This window comes from Dama dama, chromosome 22 (genome assembly GCF_033118175.1).
Source record: "Dama dama isolate Ldn47 chromosome 22, ASM3311817v1, whole genome shotgun sequence".
Taxonomy (NCBI): Eukaryota; Metazoa; Chordata; class Mammalia; order Artiodactyla; family Cervidae; genus Dama; species Dama dama.
The window spans coordinates 47,513,929-47,534,413 of record NC_083702.1 but is presented as its reverse complement, the minus strand read 5'-3'; the positions used below and the strand labels follow the sequence as shown (position 1 = coordinate 47,534,413).

Sequence of the window (20,485 nt, the reverse complement as noted above, 5' to 3'; positions counted from 1 at the left end):
CATTTGCTACTCGGTCTTCGTTGTGATGGTTTCGCATCTGAAGTCCACTCATTTAAGCATTGAGGTTTCTTCCATAGAGAAATTGCCTAGTTTCATTTCTTCTCAGTTTTTCCACCTATACATGAAGGGGTAATTACACCTATCTAAGAGGGTAGCATAGGGTTTGGGGATAATATAATGAATTATTTAGCACAATGAAGGCACAAGGCTGACATCCTATGTAAGATTATTCTGACCATTGCTCTTCTTGTCAATATATCTAGGAGGTAGAAATTTTCCTTGATTGACATCCTTTTATTCCTATTAACAAAATAAAGCCTGAACATGGACTTAAATATAACAAAATAGGTCAACAATAAATATAAATTCTAGAGGAGATTGTCCCTAGTTGTCCTAATGACTGAAAGCTCTGTCTGTGCTGATAAATCAACTATTGTAGCAGAGTGGTCCTAACTGTTATTACATGTCTAATGTCTGTGTCATCTTAATAATCTTAACACTTGCTTTAAAAGACAGCTAAGCCACCAATCATATCCTTGGTAATAAAAACTGGCTGTAATTCCTTATCCCATTGATGACTCACAAAATGTTAAGTAATTGTGAGTGTAAATCAAGACAATTGTTTATCAAAATAATCTGAGAATTTGTTTCTCAAAGTCAGACATGTTTTCACACATGCTAGCTCTGACACTTCCCAACTGTGCAACCTTGAAGAAAATAACTAAACTGTTTCTCAGCCTCAGCTATAGTGGTGCTATGAATTCTGACATAAGTCACAGAATTGCTTAGACACAAAAGAGAATGATGTAATAAATATGCCTGCCATGATGCATGGTACATCAAATAGTCCCATGTAGTAACTCCTGGCCCCTGGCCCCTACTCTCTGCCTTCTAATGAAAACACTGTACATATTGAGCATATTTATGACCAGAAATTATTGATGGTTTCTCATATGAAAGCCTTGGGGCATCTTTAAATAATTTTAAGATGGTCATGAGGAAAATCCCAAGTGTTCAGGCTTACATAGCCCTTATTTTATTTTTGTAATTTTTTAGACCTGGCAACCCACTCCAGTATTCTTGCCTGGAAAATCCCATGGATGGAGGAGCCTGGTGGGCTACAGTCCATGGGGTCGCAAAGAATCGGACACAACTGAGCGACTTCACTTCACTTCACTTGACTTCACATCTCTCTGTGAGGTTGAGAAAGTTTCAACATTACATTCCTCATTGGAGTGAAGAAAACATTGAAGTCCAGGAAAGGGAAGTATTTTGACTTCTTTGAGACTGTTTTACAGGATGGAACTTGTTTTATAATACTGTCCTGTTTATTCTTTGGTGATTGTGCTGTTATTTAGGTATGGCTGAATCCCACATGAGATGAGTGGGGAATACCTTGTATGTTCAGAGTCTAAACTGTACCCTACACCCACGCCCCCAAATAAATGTACACAGACATATACCTACTTGCAGCTCAAACACAGCAGTTCTCTCTCACATACACAGTCATTCAACACAGGTTGCCTAGTACAACAAAGAGTAAATTTAATAGTTTTTTGTAGGTGCTATAGCACTGTCCTCAGACATATTGTAATAGTACTTCTGCTGATTAGAAAATATAACCACCACTGGAAGGTGTTATTAAATAATCAGTTGACTTATTTCATGCAATGCTCCTATATGAAATCTTTGGGAATAATTTTTTCCTATCCATATTGCAAACGCCCAAAGAAAATACATATTTCCCATTATGGACAATATGAATTATATAAGGGGACATTTTTTCTGTTTTGCTTTGCCCCCAGGAAACTCAGCTTCATATTTTCAACTAAAATTTTGAAACTGGGTAGGTGCACACATATGCACTTTAATTGACCATTTAGTATGGTTTTACTTTTTGTCTACTTCTAATTTTCTCCTGCTTATATTTTTACACTTTGTACTATTAATTTATGTAGGATAACTCACATAATATTTAATGCTAACATTATTTCAGAACAGACCAATGAGAGTTCATATTATGACTTGCTTTTGTGGATGATGAAAAAATGGACCCTTATAAATGTTAAGAAGCTTGACCAGGGATGAGATATGACCTGTACTGTTTCCTTTATAAGCCAAAACTCACACTCTTAACCAAGGGAGCGTGTTAATCCCCACAGGAAGGCTAATGTGAAGTTGACTTTCTGATTGTTGCATAGCTTGCTCTGATAAAAGTGAAAGAAAATCTCAGGGGAGCAAGGATGAGACAGCTAGTGGGTAACAAGCTGGAGTTTCCAAGCTCTGAATGAGAATCCCAAAATACAAAACTGAAACAGTCCCAAAGTGGTTGGTATTGGCCAAGTACAGAATAGAAGCCCTCTAGACTTTGTTCCAGGAAAGGGTAAGCATCTGGATCCTCAAATGCCAGGCAGAAATAGAGCTAGTATTGCTTTCAGTGGAACACTGTATTGAGGACTCTGATAGCACAAGGGGAGTTAGAACAGAAATTGAAACTCTGATATATTGGAATCTAGACAGAACAACCCAGAGAGCAGTGCATCTCAAAATCAGTTTGTGAAATCACATCACCACGAGGGCATTCTGGAAGGATACAGGCTCCTCTAAGGAATTAGTTTCTCATAGACTGCTCTGTGTTCCTCCTAGAACCTATTGGATTGAGAGGTGAGCCAGGAATTCCAAGACCAGCGAGTCAAAATGTTAAATGCCCTTGTGGAGAAAGGTCAGTCTTCACAGTGAAGCTCAGTGCAAGCCTTCCTCCACCCTCCACAATTGTCATCTTTCCAGAAGGACTTAAAGGACTTACTTGTCACCCTGCTTCTTTAACTTTTTTGCACAGTATATCTTGTGAAATGCTGGGCTGGATGAAGCCCAAGCTGGAATCAAGATTACTGGGAGAAATATCAATAACCTCAGATATGCAGATGACAGCACCTTTATGGCAGAAAGCAAAGCAGACCCAAAGAACCTCTTGATGAAAGTGAAAGAGGAAAGTGAAAAAGCTGGCTTAAAACTCAATATTCAAAAGGCCAAGATCATGGCATCCAGTCCATCACTTCATGGCAAATAGATGGGGAAAGAGTGGAAACAGTGCAGACTTTACCTTGGGGGGCTCCAAAATCACTGCGGATGGTGACTGCACCCATGAAATTAAAAGACACTTACCCCTTGGAAGAAAAGTTATGACCAACCTAGACAGTATATTAAAAAGCAGGGACATTACTTTGCCAACAAAGGTCCATCTAGTCAAAACTATGGGTTTTCCAGTAGTCATGTTTGGATATGAGAGTTGGACCATAAAGAAAGCTGAGTGCCGAAGAATTGATGCTTTTGAACTGTGGTGTTGGAGAAGACTCTTGAGAGTACCTTGGACTGCAAGGAGATCCAACCAGTCCATCCTAAAGGAGATCAGTCCTGGGTGTTCTTTGGAAGGACTGATGCTGAAGCTAAAATTCCAATACTTTTGTCACCTGATGCAAAGAATAGACTCCTTGGAAAAGGCCCGGATGCTGGGAAAGATTGAAAGAAGGAGGAAAAGGGTACAACAGAGAATGAGATTGTTGGATGGCACCACTGACTTGATAGATATGAGTTTGTGTTTGCTCGGGAGTTGGTGATGGACAGGGAAGCCTGGCATGCTACAGTTCACACCAGGTTGCAAGGAGTCAGACACGACTGAGTGACTGAACTGAACTGAACCTGCAGGATTCCTGAAAATTACTATTTCAGCTTTGATGTAGAGCTTTAATATTCCAAGGTGAAGGTTTAGCTAATGATGAACCAAACTCAAGTTTTGGAAAAACATCTGATGGCCAAAGAAGAGTATGATAATATTTTTGATGCTATAATTATGTTATTGGAAAAGGGGGATAAGGTGTGGCTAGAAGCATTTGAAAGTGAGGAATAAAAGCAAGCAGAAGTCACTATTTCTCAGGTTTCCTTAATTCATTCCTGAAACTCTAAGCCTCATATGAGTCTGCAACTTGAAAGGGAATAAAGCCAGGCTTCACTTTCTAAAATCTTGGATTTATTCCTCTTCCCCTTCTGAGAAAAATGGTTGCGTTTTTTAAAAAAGGTATTTCTACTCTCATTAAAACTGGAGCTTGAAAGATGTTATCAGAATCAGGAAATTAACTCAATCAACCCCATCCTTAAGACCAAGGATATTCTTGTTTACATCACCCCGACTAGAGTCCACTGGACCCCAAATCATCCCTCTCAGGAAGATGTGATGAGTACATTCTCCCCACTTTCCCTATTCACATCCCATCTTTTTTCAGAGTTTTTACGTGCCTGAAGAACTTATTCTCTGTGCATTCTTCCATATAAATAATTTTCTGTAACTCACCCCATTGGCTCTGTCGGGGGCTTCGTTGGTGGCTCAGCGGTAAAGATTCCACCTGCAGTGCAGGAGATGAGGGTTCAATCCCTGGGTCAGGAAGATTCCCTGGAGGAGGAAATGACAGCCCACTCCAGTATTCTTGCTGGAGAAAATCCCAAGGGCAGAGGAGCCTGGCAGGCTACAGGCCATAGTGTTGCAAAGAGTCAGACACAACTGAGCGACTAAGCATGAACACAAGGCTCTGTCAAGCCGATTTGTACTATCGAAGGGGCTGAGGCAAATCTGGAACTTTCCCTTGCCAATAATAGAGGGCTAACAAATTGTGATCATTCCTCTTCTTGAAACAAGAGGATGAATTAAAATACTGTATTAGAAAACGTGACAATAGCTGCTGTAGCGTAGTCACCTGTAACTCTCAATAGCTGAACAAAGTGTTCACAAAAACTCTTCAAGGGCATTTCTGAAAAAAGAGTGAATCTCTTTTTAGTAGTAAGAGAACCAGGGTCCTTCCTTATTGTGGATGTGCATCTTCTTCAGCATGTGCTTCCAGGTTCTGCACATTCAAAGTGGCAGAAGAGAAAAGAAGATGGATGGGAGTACATGGGAGAAATCTGTGGACAAGTTTTCAAAGTGACTCCCATTACGAGTGCCAATACTGGAAGCCAGTTGCATGGTCCCTACTAAATGCAAGGTGAAGAGGATTTCCATATGAAACCAAGATGAAGGAGAAGCAGTCTGGGTTAACAACTAGCCAGTCCCTGATATAGAGATATACATCTATCTCTATGTATAGATATATTCTGTATGTATATCTATATTTGCCTTAATAGCATGTCAAAGCTAACATATGTTAAGAAAGACACAAGGCTGAGTTTAGAGGTAAGAGAAGTAAAAAAAGGAAATTAAGACACAGGAGCTACTTTTTCCCTACAGAATGTATTTTCCAGTATGTTCATGTAGGAGCCTCCCCTTAATTGCTTTATGAGACAATGAAGACAGAAGTAATGTCCCAGGACTATCCAAGATGGGGAGTCTTATGAAAAACCCTCCAGTGACTAAGCTCCCCAATGATTAGACCAGGATAAGAAAGAAACAGAACTAAATCTTCAACTTTTTCCAACTAGAGTGTAAAGTGTGTAAAGAGAATATTGCCTTGGTGGATCTATCTTATTAAAGCCCTGGTTGGCTGTTCCTTTCCTCCAACAATCTTTAAAATTTCTGGCTAGTCCATTGCTTGCTCTAACTATTATCAAGATGTCAGACTAGCTGTGGTGTTGGCTTTCCCTGATCATTGGATGCTTATAACACTATTTTGACAATGACCTGGGCATGGACTTTTCCACCTACTGCTCAAAATAAAGTCAGTCCCCTCTCCTACCAGTCCTCCTAGCCCTCCCCACTCCAGCAGAACTTCTGGTGCAGTGTTAGGAGTTAGATGGCAGCAGCCTCCGATAAAGAAGCCACAGACTACCTCTGTTCTTAATGAGATTCAGTGGACTTTTTAAAAAAATATTTCTTAGTTTTTTTTGTACTTTGATCAATTCCCAAAGATGCAATTTTTTTGTTGGTAATTTTGCCCAGTTTTATTTTTGCTTTTTAAAAAGAAGATTGTCAGGCTCTTTCCTCAGCTATTTCTAAGGTCTCATTCTCAATTAATTAAATTTTTATTAACTTAGGTTCACTTTGGCAAGCACAGAGTGCCTGGTTGGCACACACAAGGATGTCAGTAGATTGATTATTATAGAAAAGCAAAAAGTTCTCAGAAAATATAGATAGTAAGGGAGAGAAGCAAAAGAAAAATCTCCTGGGCTGTAAAGTAGGAGAAAAGTGTTTATTATTCTATATTTAGCTCCAATTTTATCCATTAAATCACTTCCTCCCCTGGGCTAGTATCACAGTCTATAAAATTATGGATTTAGACTAGAGGAAATGGGATAATAGTCCATCTCTCATATTTCTGTTTTCCCGGAAGAGTCAGAGATGGGTTCATCTCTAACAAACAAAGTTCATCAGCCTAATAGTCCCAGGTTTGGCCATCACAAGAAGAGATGACTTCCAGATATGAGTGGATTTCACTTTGAATGTCAGTTTGTGAGCTTTCCTGGCATATTTGAATGTTTGACTGATCTGGTTAAAAATTAACCTTGACTTCAGCTTCAGGAGACCAGAAAATCAAATACTGAGAAAAATACCAATCTGTTAAACCATCTACCATAAACTTTCAATAACAAGCAGATGATCAAGTTATAGGACAGGTGAAGAGATGGTGAACGAAAGAGCTTCAATGCCTGGGGGAAGGGGAAGAGCCAGGTCCATGAACATTGCAGGTAAGTTTTCTTATTAATATCTACCATAATTAAATTAACCCATTGCACTGGTAGATAGCACTTTCCAAAGCAATTTAGTCTCCCAGCTTGTGATTTATATTATTTTTTAAAAATTAGAACATCTCTGGAAGGCAGCTGCCTGTAATGCTGGACAAGAATAGAGACACTTTTTCAAATTTGCCATTTGGATATTGCAAAGGGAGTGGAAGGAATAGAAGCTAATGGGGGACAGGGCAAGACCTTTGCTTTCATTATGAAATCAATATCAAATCATTCAAATTAAATCAAGGTCATTATGACATAAATCAGGGATCTCCAACCCCTGGGCCATGGACCGGGGATAGAAGGTTCAATGTGTCATAAAGGGGACAATATAACAAGTGCATTAATAGGAGCAAGTCTAATGCAAGCATATTGATCTTATCAGCTTTATAGTTCAAAGTGGAATGAAGGCTGCTGCACTAAGTTAAAGGTTTAGAGTAGTGGGAAGTAGTAGTTGGCTGATTCAGTCTTTGGTATTTGTCGATTCATTCACCAACAAACAACCACTCCTTATATATCTTCTATGATCCAAGCCCATCCAACAGATAAACCAATAAGACAATACAGAGTAACACATGGGTAAATCAGGTGCTTATTCATCATCAGAAGAAGACTACTCTCACCGGTTGTCTAAAGATCACTGCTAAACAGATGGCAGGAGGCTCTGAGTCCATGAGAGGTTTGCATGAGATTGAAAAAGCAGCACTGATTTCATATAACATGAATTAGAAGATTTTTTTTTTTAATTTCGTTGTGTTCAACGTGAAAGTATGTCCGTTCAAAGTGCTTCCTGATATTGTCTGGATGAATCACAACATTGGTGCATGTAGTACTTCATGGAACTAAATATCAAAATAATAACAATTTCTTGGAATTGTAAAACCATCCAGCCAGTTGACAAAATTTGTAGCACAGTCTCTTTAAGAGAGGCTGATCCATCTCCCAAGCTATCTGAACCTTCGTTGATTTTTCTTCTGCTCCAGGTTTCTGGATTTTAGCTCAGCTTGTCCTCTTACTTGTGGCCGATGTCAAGTCTTCAGCAGACTCGGAGCTGTGTGAACCTCACGGGCCCCCAGGACCTCCGGGACCCATCGGTCCTCCAGGGCCACGTGGTTTTGCAGGTGAAAAAGATTCAATGGCTCTCTTGGCCTCCATAGTGTCTCTTTGGTTTCAGTGTTCATAGATTCAGTGAACTCTTCCCGGTGATCTGGTGAGAATATTGATCATTGAGATAAGTCATTTTTTGGTAACGAATGACTATGGCCTCTTTTTCTCAATTCCTTAGAGTCCTAAGATTCATCTATTAAGACAGCCTCCAACTCCCAAGAAATCTGTATGCTCACACTGCTGTTCAGACACCCTGGGTGTGCAGTGCGAATTGAGACGTAGGAATACAGCCCCATCTCTAGACTACGTAGAGCACTTATGTTGGCATCACGCGGGGCAGGTGTAAGCTGAGATTTGTCCAGTGGTAACACCGGCATATGGGGCAGCAGATACTTTGACATCCTGTTCCCTTGTCATCTGCTGAGAAGTACATTAAGTTAAGTTCCCATGGAGATCCCATCAGCTTTGAAGACTTGTATTCAACTTCTAAAGCAATGGTTTTGAAATCTGGCTGAGCATCCGAATCACTCACAGACTTGTTAAACATGTAGGTTCCTAGTCTCCATCCTCAGAGAGTCCTCTAGAGGCCTGCAGTGTAGCCTGGCCCTGAGTGACTGGGCGACTCTGGTAGGATGGTGTTCCACAGCTGTTCTGATAAACAAGCATATTTGGATACCCCTGTTCAGAATTCCTATTTAGTCCTGCCATAGTGTGATCCTTAAACTTATCTGGGCAACTTCCAATAACGATCCTTAATACTCAGCCTTATAGTAAAGAAAAGACATGGCAGAACATGTCTAAAGATCCATTCATATACTTATTCATTCAAGTACTCATTTACTGAACATATTTTGAGTGCTAATTTTGTAAATGATGCTGAGTATGACATTTAGGAAGAAAATTAAGTACAACTCTTGTTCCCGGTTTGGATGAGGCCGTCACTTAAGGGAAGGATTATAATTCTTTGTGGTAATTCTTTATAACTATGGGAACAGTTAATACCAGGTGTGGTACAAGGAGACAGAACTTTTCCAAATCTAGAGGAGACAGGAGAGCCTTCTGGAAGCAGTGATGCTTGAGCTAGGCTCTGACCAGTGAAAGGAAGTAGCTGGAAGGGCAAGAAGCAAAGGAAGGAAGAAGTAATTCATTTACTATGTAAAATACAAAACCTTAAATGGTATTGTTCTATTTTCTGTTTATTTTGGAATCTAGGACCCATAGGCATGCCAGGACCAAGAGGGAGACCTGGGCTTCCTGGACTAGTTGAGAAGTGCCCACCCCTACCTCAATCTGCCTTTTCCGTCAAGCTGAGTGGGCCTTTCCCAGGACCCTCCCAGCCCATTGTCTTCCAGGAAGTTCTGTACAACCATCAGGGCCACTTCAACCCTGCCACTGGTGTGTTCACCTGCAGCGTCCCTGGCGTGTACCAATTTGGCTTTGACATTGAGTTGTTTCAGAGTGCTGTCAAAGTGGGTCTCATGCAGAATGGCACCCAGATCCGGGACAAGCAGGCAGAAGCTGGGGATAGCCATGAGCAGGCTTCTGGAAGTTCCATCTTGGAGCTGGAGAAAGGCGACAGGGTCTGGCTGGAGTCTAAGCTGGACAAAGAAGAATCTGAAAAAGGAACTACTCACACTGTGTTTTATGGGTTTTTGCTCAATGGAAATTAAGATGGCTAGGGGTAACTGCACGGTTCTATCCCTCAAGTAACTCTGAATTTAAGAAAAGAAGCTTCCTGCATATCAACTATTTCATCTAGAACTGCTAAATGATGAACAAATCACTAAAACAGTAATGGCCAACTTGGACAAAATGAATGTATTACCAATTGCTGAAACCAATAAAGATGCATGGTTCATCAATTTATCAGTAATTTCTTGTGATTCCCAAATTTCAAGATCCTGGGTGGCAAAAAGTGGGTGAAAAAACAAAGTGAGGTAGGAGGCTGCCCAGCCAGGTTGCTGTTAAACACGCCAGGAAAACCCCCATTCAGCTCCTGTTTTGCTTGCTCCCACCCCGCCGCCCTGGTGGCTCAGCGGTAGGTAAAGGATCCGCCTGCCAATGCAGGAAAGAGATGGGTTCGATCCCTGGGTCAGGAAGATCCCCTGGAGAAGGAAATGGCAACCCACTCCAGTATTCTTGCCTGGGAAATCCCATGGACAGAAGAGCCTGACGGGCTACAATGCTTGGGATCACAGAATTAGATCATGACTTAAGGTCTCAACAACACCCCACCTCACCCCCAGGGGACAAAAAGCCTCACTCAAAGTCTCAAATCTCTTTTGGGAATTAAGGATGTAAATACAGAAGTAAATATCTCTGGCAGAGATAGCAAGTTTGCTTAAAATACCAAATGAAAATGCTTTCCATCAAAGGATTACCCTAAAGATTATTGGATGAGTGATAGTACATAAGGCAGAGGGTCAAAGATGGAAGTGAAGGAAATTCTGTGGCTTCATAGTTTTCAGATTAATAATTAATTTACTTGAAGCTGCTACTTACTTACCCAGTATCCCTTCTACAAGTTTCTATTACAGCTAATTTTGTTCGCATTGCCTCAATGAACCCATTTAAAAAAAGAAAAAAGTAATTTGACCAGCCGCTATTGCATTCAGGGTGGCCACGAAAAACACTATCCTTCCTGGTGAGATGTAAGTGCATGGTACTTAGAGGAGTCATATTTAAAAGGGAAGTGACTCAACTGGCTTATGTTCTTGGCGTTTGATCTCTGCTCTTTGCTTTCTCCTTTTCTTCTATAAGGAATGAAGATGCAGTTCTTGCAGCTGCAACAACCATCTTGCAGGCATTAAATCAAAGACCCATAATCCATGGTTGAGCAGGAGGATAAAAGTAACAATGTTTTTTGTACACTGACATAAGTCAACTTTATACTACTGATGACTAGACTTTTAAAAGAATATTGGGGACTTTCCTGGTGGTCCAGTGGCTAAGACTCTGCACTCCCAATAAAGGGGGACTGTGTTCAAATCCTGTTCAGGAAACTAGATCCCACATGCTGCAACTAACAATTTCATATGCCACAACTAAGACCCAGTGCCAGTGCCAAATACATAAATTAATATTTTTAATTAATATTTTTAAAAATAAAAGAATATTGATGGGTTTCTTTTTATTATTGAAGTATAACTTAAATATAGTAAAACACAAATCTAAAGTAAACTGTTTAATTAATTTTATATGTATACAAACATGGACCCATCATTCAGATTGATACATAGAACATTTCTGTCATCCCAGAAGTCTTCTTGGTGCCCTTCCCATCCACAATCACACCTGCATCATTGAATTTATTTTTCTGACTGTCAGCATCATTTATCAATTATCTTTGCCTATGCCCATGCTCAGGAGTGCAGGAGGAGAAGGGGACAACAGAGGATGAGATGGTTGGATGGCATCCCGGAGTTTGAGCAAGCTCTGGGAGTTGGTAATAGACAGGGAGGCCTGGCGTGCTACAGCCCATGGGGTTGCAAAGAGTTGGACATGACTAAGCAATTGAACTGAACTGATGCTCACTCTCAGTTGCTCAGACATGTTCAACTCTTTGTGACCCCGTTGACAGCAGACTTCCAAGCTCCTCTGTCTATGGGCTTATCCTGGCAAGAATACTGGAGTGGGTTGCCATTTCCTCCTCCAGGGGATCTTCTCAACCCAAGGATGGAACCCGCATCTCCTGCGTCTCCTGTATTGGCAGATGGATTCTTTATCACTGAACCACCTGGGAAGCTGCCATCTTTGCCTATACCTGTACTTTGTATGAATGATATAATCCAATATAAAATCTTTTGCATCTAGTGTTTTTTCACTCATCATAATGTCTGTGAAATCCATCTACACTGTGGTAACAGTAGTGAAACATTTCATTGAATGGAAATGTAGTCTTCCATTATAAATATGCCACCTTTTATCTATTTACTCTTCTGCTGATGGATATTAGGGTGACTTTGTGATTGGGACTCAGTATAATGAACATAAGATCCATTTAACAGAAGAATCACAGATCCAAAATGGTATCACGTGTGCTAAAGCTCATGATACCAAACTTAGATTTAAAACCTAACCTAATTGTAGTTTTGATCTTTCTTCAAAATGTAATCTTAATCAACCAGTTTGGAATTTTCTTGTCAGCACCAATGAGGTAATATGTCACATAGGTTCTTTCCATCCTCCAAAGGAATGAGTCCATCCATATGATGAAGTCCTCACCATTTCCTTCCCCCCAAAAGACATTGTTGTTCACTGGTATTCTTTATGTTATGTACCATAGCTTGTTCATCCATTCATGAACAGTGACTCACTGGTTTGTTTCCAGTTTGGGGCTGTAACAAATAAAACTATTTGAAACATTTATGCACAAGTTTTTTCACAAATATACGTTTTCATTTCTCTAGGATAAATACCCAGGAGTGGATTGCTGGTTGTAGCTTTTAGCATATATATCCTGTACATGTTTTTTTAGACTTTTACACAAGTACTTCATTTCTTCAGAGCTATAATACATGGTATTGTGTTTTTTATTTCTATTTGCAATGAGTTCACTGGTAGTAAACAGAAATATGATCAATTTTTGTGTGTGTGCTGACCTTGTCTCCTTTAACCTTGTCTAACTCACTAATTAGTGCTAGGAGTTTCTTTTGTAGAGTCCTTGAAATTTTAACATAGACAGTTGGGGCAGGTTTATTTCTTTTGTTTCCCGATGGGCATGCCTTTTATCTCCTTTAACTGTTTATTACAATGGCTACAACGTCTAGTACTATGTTGAAAAAGAGTGAGGGCAAGGGTACTTACCTTTTCCTGATCTTTGGGAAATGAAATTTCATGGATACACATCTGAGGAGTCAGCCTGTGATAAGTTGAAACTGTATACTCTAAATGTTACAAAAATCATACTAAAAAAAAAACAAAACAATACAACCAAAGGTATAGATAATAGCCCAATAGTGGAGATAAAGAAAATGTTTATATAAATATAGTTTGTCTAAGGAATACTACCCAACCATAAAAGAGAATGAAATTTTGTCATTTGCAGCAACATGGAGAGACTTGGAGGGCATTACAGAGAAAGACTGTATGATATCACTTGTATGTGGAATCTAAAAAATACAACAAACTAGTGGATAAAAAAAGAAGCAAACTCACAGATACAGACAACAAACTAGTGGTTACCAGTGGAGAGAGGGAAGGGGGTTAAGAGAAAGGGAGGGGTTATTATGGGATTATACGAAATCATATGTGTGAAACTTGAAAATGTAAAGCACTATGGAATCTAGAGAATCTTTCATTCGATTAAAAATAAGTAAAAATTTAAAGAGCCACTATAACCAGTGTACATGCTCTTCAATAGGAAATAGTTAGATTAACTATAGGATATCCAGGGTGGTGGTGGTGGTTTAGTCGCTAAGTTGTGTCCGACTCTTGTGACCCCATAGCCTGTAGCCCACAGGCTCCTTTGTCCATGGGATTCTCCAGGCAAGAATACTGGAGTGGGTTGCCATTTCCCTCTCCAACAGGACATCCATATGTATATGCAATACTATATACAAACAATAGAAATTTGGAAAAAGCAAAAATAAATAGAAAAGTTATATGCATGTGTGTATGGAAAATACAAAAGGATTAACACCTAAATAAATAAATCAATAAAAATTTTAAAATTTTCAATTATTCCAGAAATTAGTAAAAGAAAAAAGAGGGTACAAATAACACATAGAGCTTCTCTCTGAACATCAGCTGGCACAACTTCACCCTGGTTAAAAACCAACAGAGGTCATTAGCCTCAGACAGTAAAAAATTAAATATTAAAGAATATTGATTTATTAGAACATCTTCCTCATACCTTTGACAGGCAAGCAAGTGAAAGAGGAACACAGCAGCTGAAGACATACCCCTTACAACAACTTCCATCTTTGCATCAGGATGCCTGGGAGAGGAGGACAATCTCTCTCCATGGTGTGTGTAGGTAAGTGTAATCACTACTGACTGATAGAGAATTGGATTCCATATGTTGTTACAAAGAACTATCCAAAGGACTCTCTCCTGCCAATGCTTGTGATTCATTTTATGATCATAATAATTCTGAGATACAATTTTCCCACAACACAGGCAAATGATAGATTTCATTTCAGCATTTCTAATCAGATACAGCAAATACAAGTGGAAACTTCCATTTGTGGAAGTGGAAAATTCCCTTATATTTGGACTGAAACTATGCTATCAATTTGTAAATAGCCTTAATTAATAGCAGATTAGCACAAGGGACTTATGATATAAAGAAAACAGAAGGAGAGAGAATGCAAAAATTTCATGTGTTTGACTGTGGAATGCGTGTTTCTGTTTCCCTTCTCTACAGTGATGAACACAATATCAAGCTCTTCCCCATTTCACAAGTTGTCATGAAAAGGAGATTAAGGACGTGAAAGACACGTGTGTGGACACCATAGACAATTTTTTTATGTCCATCTTAGAACTGCTCTGATGGATGCTCTGGGTTGTCATGTTAGTGACCATCACCACTGGGAGGGGTCACCTTCCTTTGTTGGGAAGTCAGCATAGTATGCTCACAGGAAAGTCAGAAGATGGCAGGGAAGTGTCACATACTCAGGAGCCACACTGTAGCGTCCGTATATGGTGCGAGACCCTTTTCATACCTCGTTTTCTTTAAACCTCAAAACCACTTAACGGGGAAGGTGCTATTTACTGCACCGTTCTGAATATTAAGCAGAGAGCACAAGGTGACCTGGGACACATTTCACAAAACGGACGTACTGAGGCGGCTAGGACTACCATTCCCCTCTCTCTCTGAGTGACTTTGGAAAACACGTGAAAAAATGAGTGTAATTGTTCTCTTCATGACTTTTCTTCTTTTTTACTCAAAGCTTCAAAAAAACCATAAATGAAGGTCAGCTTTGCTGCAGAAAATTGATGATGGTTTGCTTGCCTTTGGAAGGAAGTAGAGTTGCCTGGAGCTAGAAGTAGAAATGGGGGGTTGATTGCAAATGGGCACATGGGGTCTTTTGAGGATGATGGGGATCTTCTAAAATTGGATGGTGGTGGTGGTTACACAACCGTGGGAATTTGTTTAAAATCATTAAATTTTACACTTAAAATGAAAGAGTTTCATGGTATACAAACTATATCTCAACAAAGAGCTGGTTTTTTTTTTGTTTGTTTCTTCTTGTTTTTTTCAGTGCATTCTTACCTGTGGAAATGTTAACACTTGGACGTGTATACTCAACAAAAGTTACTTCATCAATGTTTCATTGATGAGATGAATTTTGGTTTTCTAGGATAATTTTTGTTTGTACATATGCTAACCCATAAACAGAGGCACCTATCTTAACAGCTTTTCTTCTCATGTCTATGCTGTAATACCACTGCTTAATTAAGGCAGGTAAAGGGGTGTCATTCAAGGAAAGTCCTACATGTTTGTCTATTTTCAGTTACTGGTTGAGCATTTTCTTTACAGCCAACACTGATTCTCACCACAACCCTCATTATCTCTATGTCACAGTTTGGAAAGAGATATTCAGAGAAACTAAATTTCTCAAGCTCTGATTTTTATTTTGCTATGATATGCTATCTATTTACCAATTATTTTTGTCACTTAGGCCTGGAATATATTTTACATAACCCTATATACCATTATAAAATGAAATGTGATTTTTTTTACTGATTTAAAAAAAAACATCCAACAACATCATTTCCAAAGACCATCTTGTGTTTCAATACTTCAGGATCAAGCAAAGGTCTTTGGATCCCCAAATAATTGAAAGTTATTCCACTGTTTGACATGAATTTGTTCATCATCACTTGTTCACTTGACAGCTTCTCTTTCTGTGCATTTTAAAATACAACTTAGTTCCCTTTGAGGAAATCATGGAGGATATCCCAAGATGAGTGAACTCTGAATTGTTTTTTTTTAATTTATTTATTTTTAATTGGAGGATAATAGCTTCACTGTATTTTGTTGGTTGCTGTCATACATCAACATGAATCAGCCATAGGTATACATATGTCCCCCTGTCTTGAACCCTAACTGTTTTTCAAGGATGAAAAGAAGTTTACCATGCAGATACAAGGAAAACATTTAGTAAGCAGTGTAGAATCAATAAATGAAGCCCCCAGTCGACTTGTTTTTGAGGAAACACCAGGCTTAAGGGCTGCAGGTGTCTAGCCGTCATAAGGATAATAACACAAGACTATTTACTTAAAGAGATGGGGGACGGAAAGACACAGGATGTTTGGGTGTCCTAGAGAAAACCTCTAGGTCATCAGAAGTTCAGATTTCAGTAAGAATATTAACAGCAAATACAAGGAAACTACAGATTATCTTTGGCCCTGATTGCACCCCATTAAGTGGGGGGGCGGGGGGCAGATTTCCTTGGCAGTCCAGTGGTTAAAACTTCTTCTAGTGCAGGGGTTATGGTTTCAATCCCTACTAGGGGAGCAAAGATCCCACATGCCTCTCAACCAAAAAAACCAAGACATAAAACAGAAGCAATATAGTAACAAATTCAATAAAGACTTTAAAATAAAAAAAGAAGAAGGAAAGTGGGGGGAAGTCTCTCTTTATGACCGAGTTCACAGTTATTTTTTGAGGTTGGGAGACCTGGCTGCCAAGACAGTGTTGGGAACATAATCTTTCAAGAGAAGCAGCCCCATCTTCCAACTTATGTGAATATTTATCCGTTTGATCCCCTGCTCTAGATGTCTGGATTTTAGCTTTGTCTGTTCTATCAGTCACGGCTGATGCCACTTCTCCAGAAGTTACCGGGTCCTGTGATTCTCAAGGACTTCCAGGATTTCCAGGGCCCCGAGGCCCTCCAGGGTTTTATGGTCCTCCAGGTGAGAAAACATTTCTCTTCACACTGCATCGGTCACTTCTTTCTGACTGAAATATCTGTAAGCTCGAGGAAATATCCAGATGCTTCTGATGGTCAGTAACAATGGAGACAATGGTTTTTGGAGGGAAATTACCAAGGCCTCCCACTTCCCAGCCCATCTACACACCTAGAGTCTTAAAGCAGATGATGAGGTTTTTACCCCAGAAAAACGTCTGGGGTGGGTTCTGAAGAAGCCGCCATGTGAACTTAAATGACAGTTCAGACATTATATTGGTATACTCTTTAATATGGCATAGTTACCCTGCGCTGTGCTTACTTGCTCAGTCGTGTCCAACTCTTTGCAACCTCGTGGACTGTAGCCCACCAGGCTCCTCTGTCCATGGGGATTCTCCAGGCAAGAATACGGGGGGTGGGTTGTCATGCCCTCCTCCAGGGGATCTTCCCGACCCAGGGATCGAACCCAGGTCTCCCACATGGCATGCAGATTCTTTACCATCTAAGCCACCAGGGAAGCCCAATAATACTGGAGTGGGTAGCCTATCCCTTCTCCAGGGGAACTTCCCAACGCAGGAGTCGAACTGGGGTCTTCTGAATTACAGGCGGATTCTTTACCAACTGTGCTACCAGGGAAGCCCATAATTATTCTCTGTTCACCCTTGATTCACACTGGAATACTGCTGAGTTTCCTGCAAACTCAAAGGCAAAATGGTATTGTAGAAAACAACTGAGAATAAGGCATTATGCACTTTCTCCTCAATTCTGAGAACTTACTTTGCCATCTCAATCTCACTGGAAATTATTCACCAGAGTGATCCAGCATCATTGATTCCTTAACCTGACTGCCTTTAAGTCATCTGTGGACATTGGTTAATAGTCAGGTTCCAGGTTTCATCCCCTTGAAATTCCAATTCAGATGGTCACGTATTATTAACTAAGACACTAGTTCACAGGTTCCACAGCTGACTCTCGTGCACAGCCCAGCCAGGAAAATATTTCTCTAATATCCCTTTTATTCCCTGGAATGCTACAGTTCCTAGAGTTCCCTGTGTCAGCATCTTCCCTGAGTACTCCTTACTTAGCGTTTGTGATAATAAAAACATCATACCTATGAAACGAATTGAAAGGGCAATTCAAGCAATTATTTATTCAATCACTGCTTCCAAAAATATACTATGCCTATCAACTGGACCTTGGCTATCATATGATCGTGTTTTAGGAACAAGTTTAGGTAGGGCACTGGCTCATCATCTATTTAAGGAAACAAAACAGGTACTTAATGGGAGAGAGGACTATTCAGTGTCAGCAAATGCTACAATCAAAGTAAACACTGGATTCTGCCACTGTAATGACAGAGAGGAGAGGAAAAAGGAAGTGTAAGATGATCCTTGAAGGGAGAGTGTAAGTTAGTAGGAGGGGTGGTGTGGAAAGACATTTATGGACTGTGAAATGTATGAAGTTCAAATCTTCTCTATCTCCCTTCTGTTACTTTGGTGTTTAGGGCCCCAAGGCCCCCCAGGATTGCGAGGACTACCTGGGATTCCTGGAGACATTGAGAGATGCTTGTCTCCCCCTAAATCCGCCTTTGCAGTGAAGCTGAGTGATCCCCTCCCAGCCCCCTCCCAGCCCATTGTCTTCAAGGAAGCCCTGCATAATGACCAGGACCACTTCAATCTTACCACGGGAGTGTTCACCTGCACCATCCCTGGCGTGTACCGCTTTGGCTTTGACGTTGAGCTATTCCAGCATGCTGTGAAGTTAGGGCTCATGAAGAATGGCACTCAAATCCTGGAGAAGGAGTCCGAGGCCAAGGACAATTATAGGCATCTTTCCGGAAATGTCATCTTGCAGCTGACATTGGGAGACAGAGTCTGGCTGGAATCCAAGCTAGACACAGCAGAGACTGAGAAAGGACCGATTCAGAGTTTGTTCTTTGGGTATTTGCTCTATGGAAACTATCCTGGCTAAAGGGTAATGGCACACTTCAATTCCTCAAGTGGTCCTAAACCTCACAGCAAACTTCCCTCCCCGCCTCCCAATACTTTTCAGTGATCATTGAATAAATCACATTAAGAATGCCCAATTTACCCATGTGAATATAACCCTAAAAAGCAGTAATGATTAATTATCCATTAACTGGTCAACAATTTCTTATTGAAAGCCCATGAAAGTTCATGTATTCTTCTATACCCTAGGAACTTTGGGGAGAGGGTAGGTCAGGAAACCAGAGCTGGTTGAGGCTGGGGAACCAGGAAAGTCATCAAGCCTTTTCTAGATTATGTCTGATAGTTTTCACCAGAGGAAAAAAAATAGTCTTGATCACAGCCCTGACACCAGTTCAATTTCACAATTTATAGTATAGCTAGGAAAGCAAATATCCCAAAGAGATGAAGAAAATTTGCTTCAAGTCACACTAAGCTATGAATACAATCTACCAAGTACATATTTTGCATTTGATGCATACTGCATACTTTGAAGATGGTTTGAGCAGGGAGCAAGGGTACAGATTAAAGGAATTATTTTGTTGCTTAATAGTCCTCAGAGACTATGCAGCACCCATTCTAGCCCTTGTTAAATTTATTTCTAACAGAGCTCGAACTTTGGGTTATCAATGAAGCTAGTTAAGGGCTTGATCTTCACCCTCTTTGCAAACCATGGGTCACTTGTGACACCATCTGGAGAATGAAATATAGTCAGGCAAGCTTCCTGGATGACTCTTTCAAAGACAAATCCTCAAGTGACTTGTTCCTTTGGATTTTTATCCTTTGCCCTCTACTCTTCCCTCTTCACCCATCACCCCTCCCCCACTCCCACACCCAAGAAGACGCAATGCCTGTGGCAGAAGCAGCCGTTTTGCAAGCCTGAGAACAAAAGACATGTATTGCTAAGCAGACTGAAGGAGTAGGAAACAGATCAGATAATGTCCTTGCACAGACACACCAGACTCACTGATGAGAATGACAATCCCTGATTTGAGTAAGCCAATGCAGACTGGCTTCTGGTAGATGTAGCCAGATGCAGCCCTGATAAACCTGTTCTTTTCCTTCACAGACTTGCTCTCCCCTAGAGACTTCACCTACCATCCACTCTCCTTACTCTTCCCCCTTTCCTTTCCATCATCTCTTAAACATCTACACTGTGCTAAGAGATAATCCCTAACCTTAACGATCCCACTCTAGTTCACACACAGACATGAGAACGAGTCACATCTCTGTAACGTGTTACCAGAGATCAGAGATCCCTGATGCACACAGAGGCATTCTCAGGGTTACTGTATCAATGTGTCCAAAACTGAGTTCATGACTGCTTCTTCCTCTAACACCTCCTGTATTTCCATTGTTTCCTTTCCCCGTGAACATCACCATCCACTGATTAGTGCCACCTACCTCCCCTCATGTCACCTCCCCAGTCCAATCTGTCACCAAGCTAAATCAATTTCCGTCATTATATTCCTACAAGCAACACCATCATCTTCACCTGTCACTGTGCTAACTGATGGGCCAGTCCTCCACTCGGTGCTCTTTGATTGGATTTATCTCATCCCAGCAGGGAATGCTCATTGCACAAAAGACAAGGTTTTCATATTAGTCTCTGGTTAAAATCATCTCATGGCTTCTCATTTTTCTTAGGATAAAAATCAAATTGTAATTGCATATTTGATAATTGCTAAGAGAGTAAATCTTAAAAGTTCTTGTCACAAGAAAATAAATTCTTTACCTATGTATGATAACAGATGCTATGTAGACTTACTATGGTGATCATTTCACAATATACATGCAAATATTGAATCATTCTGTTGTGCATCTGGA

General features: G+C 40.3%; 2 protein-coding genes across 2 annotated transcripts; both read left to right on the top strand.

Moving 5' to 3' along the window:
* Positions 1-6,626: 6,626 nt before the first annotated feature.
* LOC133043403 (protein HP-25 homolog 1) lies at positions 6,627-9,488 on the top strand. Its single transcript, XM_061124194.1, has 3 exons — positions 6,627-6,669; positions 7,695-7,832; positions 9,031-9,488. Exons 1-3 carry the CDS (start codon positions 6,627-6,629, stop codon positions 9,486-9,488), a joined length of 639 nt encoding a protein of 212 aa, XP_060980177.1.
* Positions 9,489-13,752: 4,264 nt separating this feature from the next.
* Positions 13,753-18,644, top strand: LOC133043404 (protein HP-25 homolog 2). The gene is made up of 3 exons (XM_061124195.1): positions 13,753-13,795; positions 16,543-16,680; positions 18,178-18,644. The coding sequence occupies exons 1-3, from the start codon at positions 13,753-13,755 to the stop codon at positions 18,642-18,644; spliced, it is 648 nt and encodes a 215-aa protein (XP_060980178.1).
* Positions 18,645-20,485: the final 1,841 nt, after the last annotated feature.

Coding starts and splice junctions, on each gene's coding strand:
- LOC133043403 (XM_061124194.1), top strand. CDS start 6,627: ATGCCTGGGGGAAGGGGAAGAGCCAGGTCCATGAACATTGCAG. Junction 6,670..7,694: donor CAGGTCCATGAACATTGCAG/GTAAGTTTTCTT, acceptor CTTCTGCTCCAG/GTTTCTGGATTTTAGCTCAG. Junction 7,833..9,030: donor AGGGCCACGTGGTTTTGCAG/GTGAAAAAGATT, acceptor TTTGGAATCTAG/GACCCATAGGCATGCCAGGA.
- LOC133043404 (XM_061124195.1), top strand. CDS start 13,753: ATGCCTGGGAGAGGAGGACAATCTCTCTCCATGGTGTGTGTAG. Junction 13,796..16,542: donor TCTCTCCATGGTGTGTGTAG/GTAAGTGTAATC, acceptor CCCCTGCTCTAG/ATGTCTGGATTTTAGCTTTG. Junction 16,681..18,177: donor AGGGTTTTATGGTCCTCCAG/GTGAGAAAACAT, acceptor TTTGGTGTTTAG/GGCCCCAAGGCCCCCCAGGA.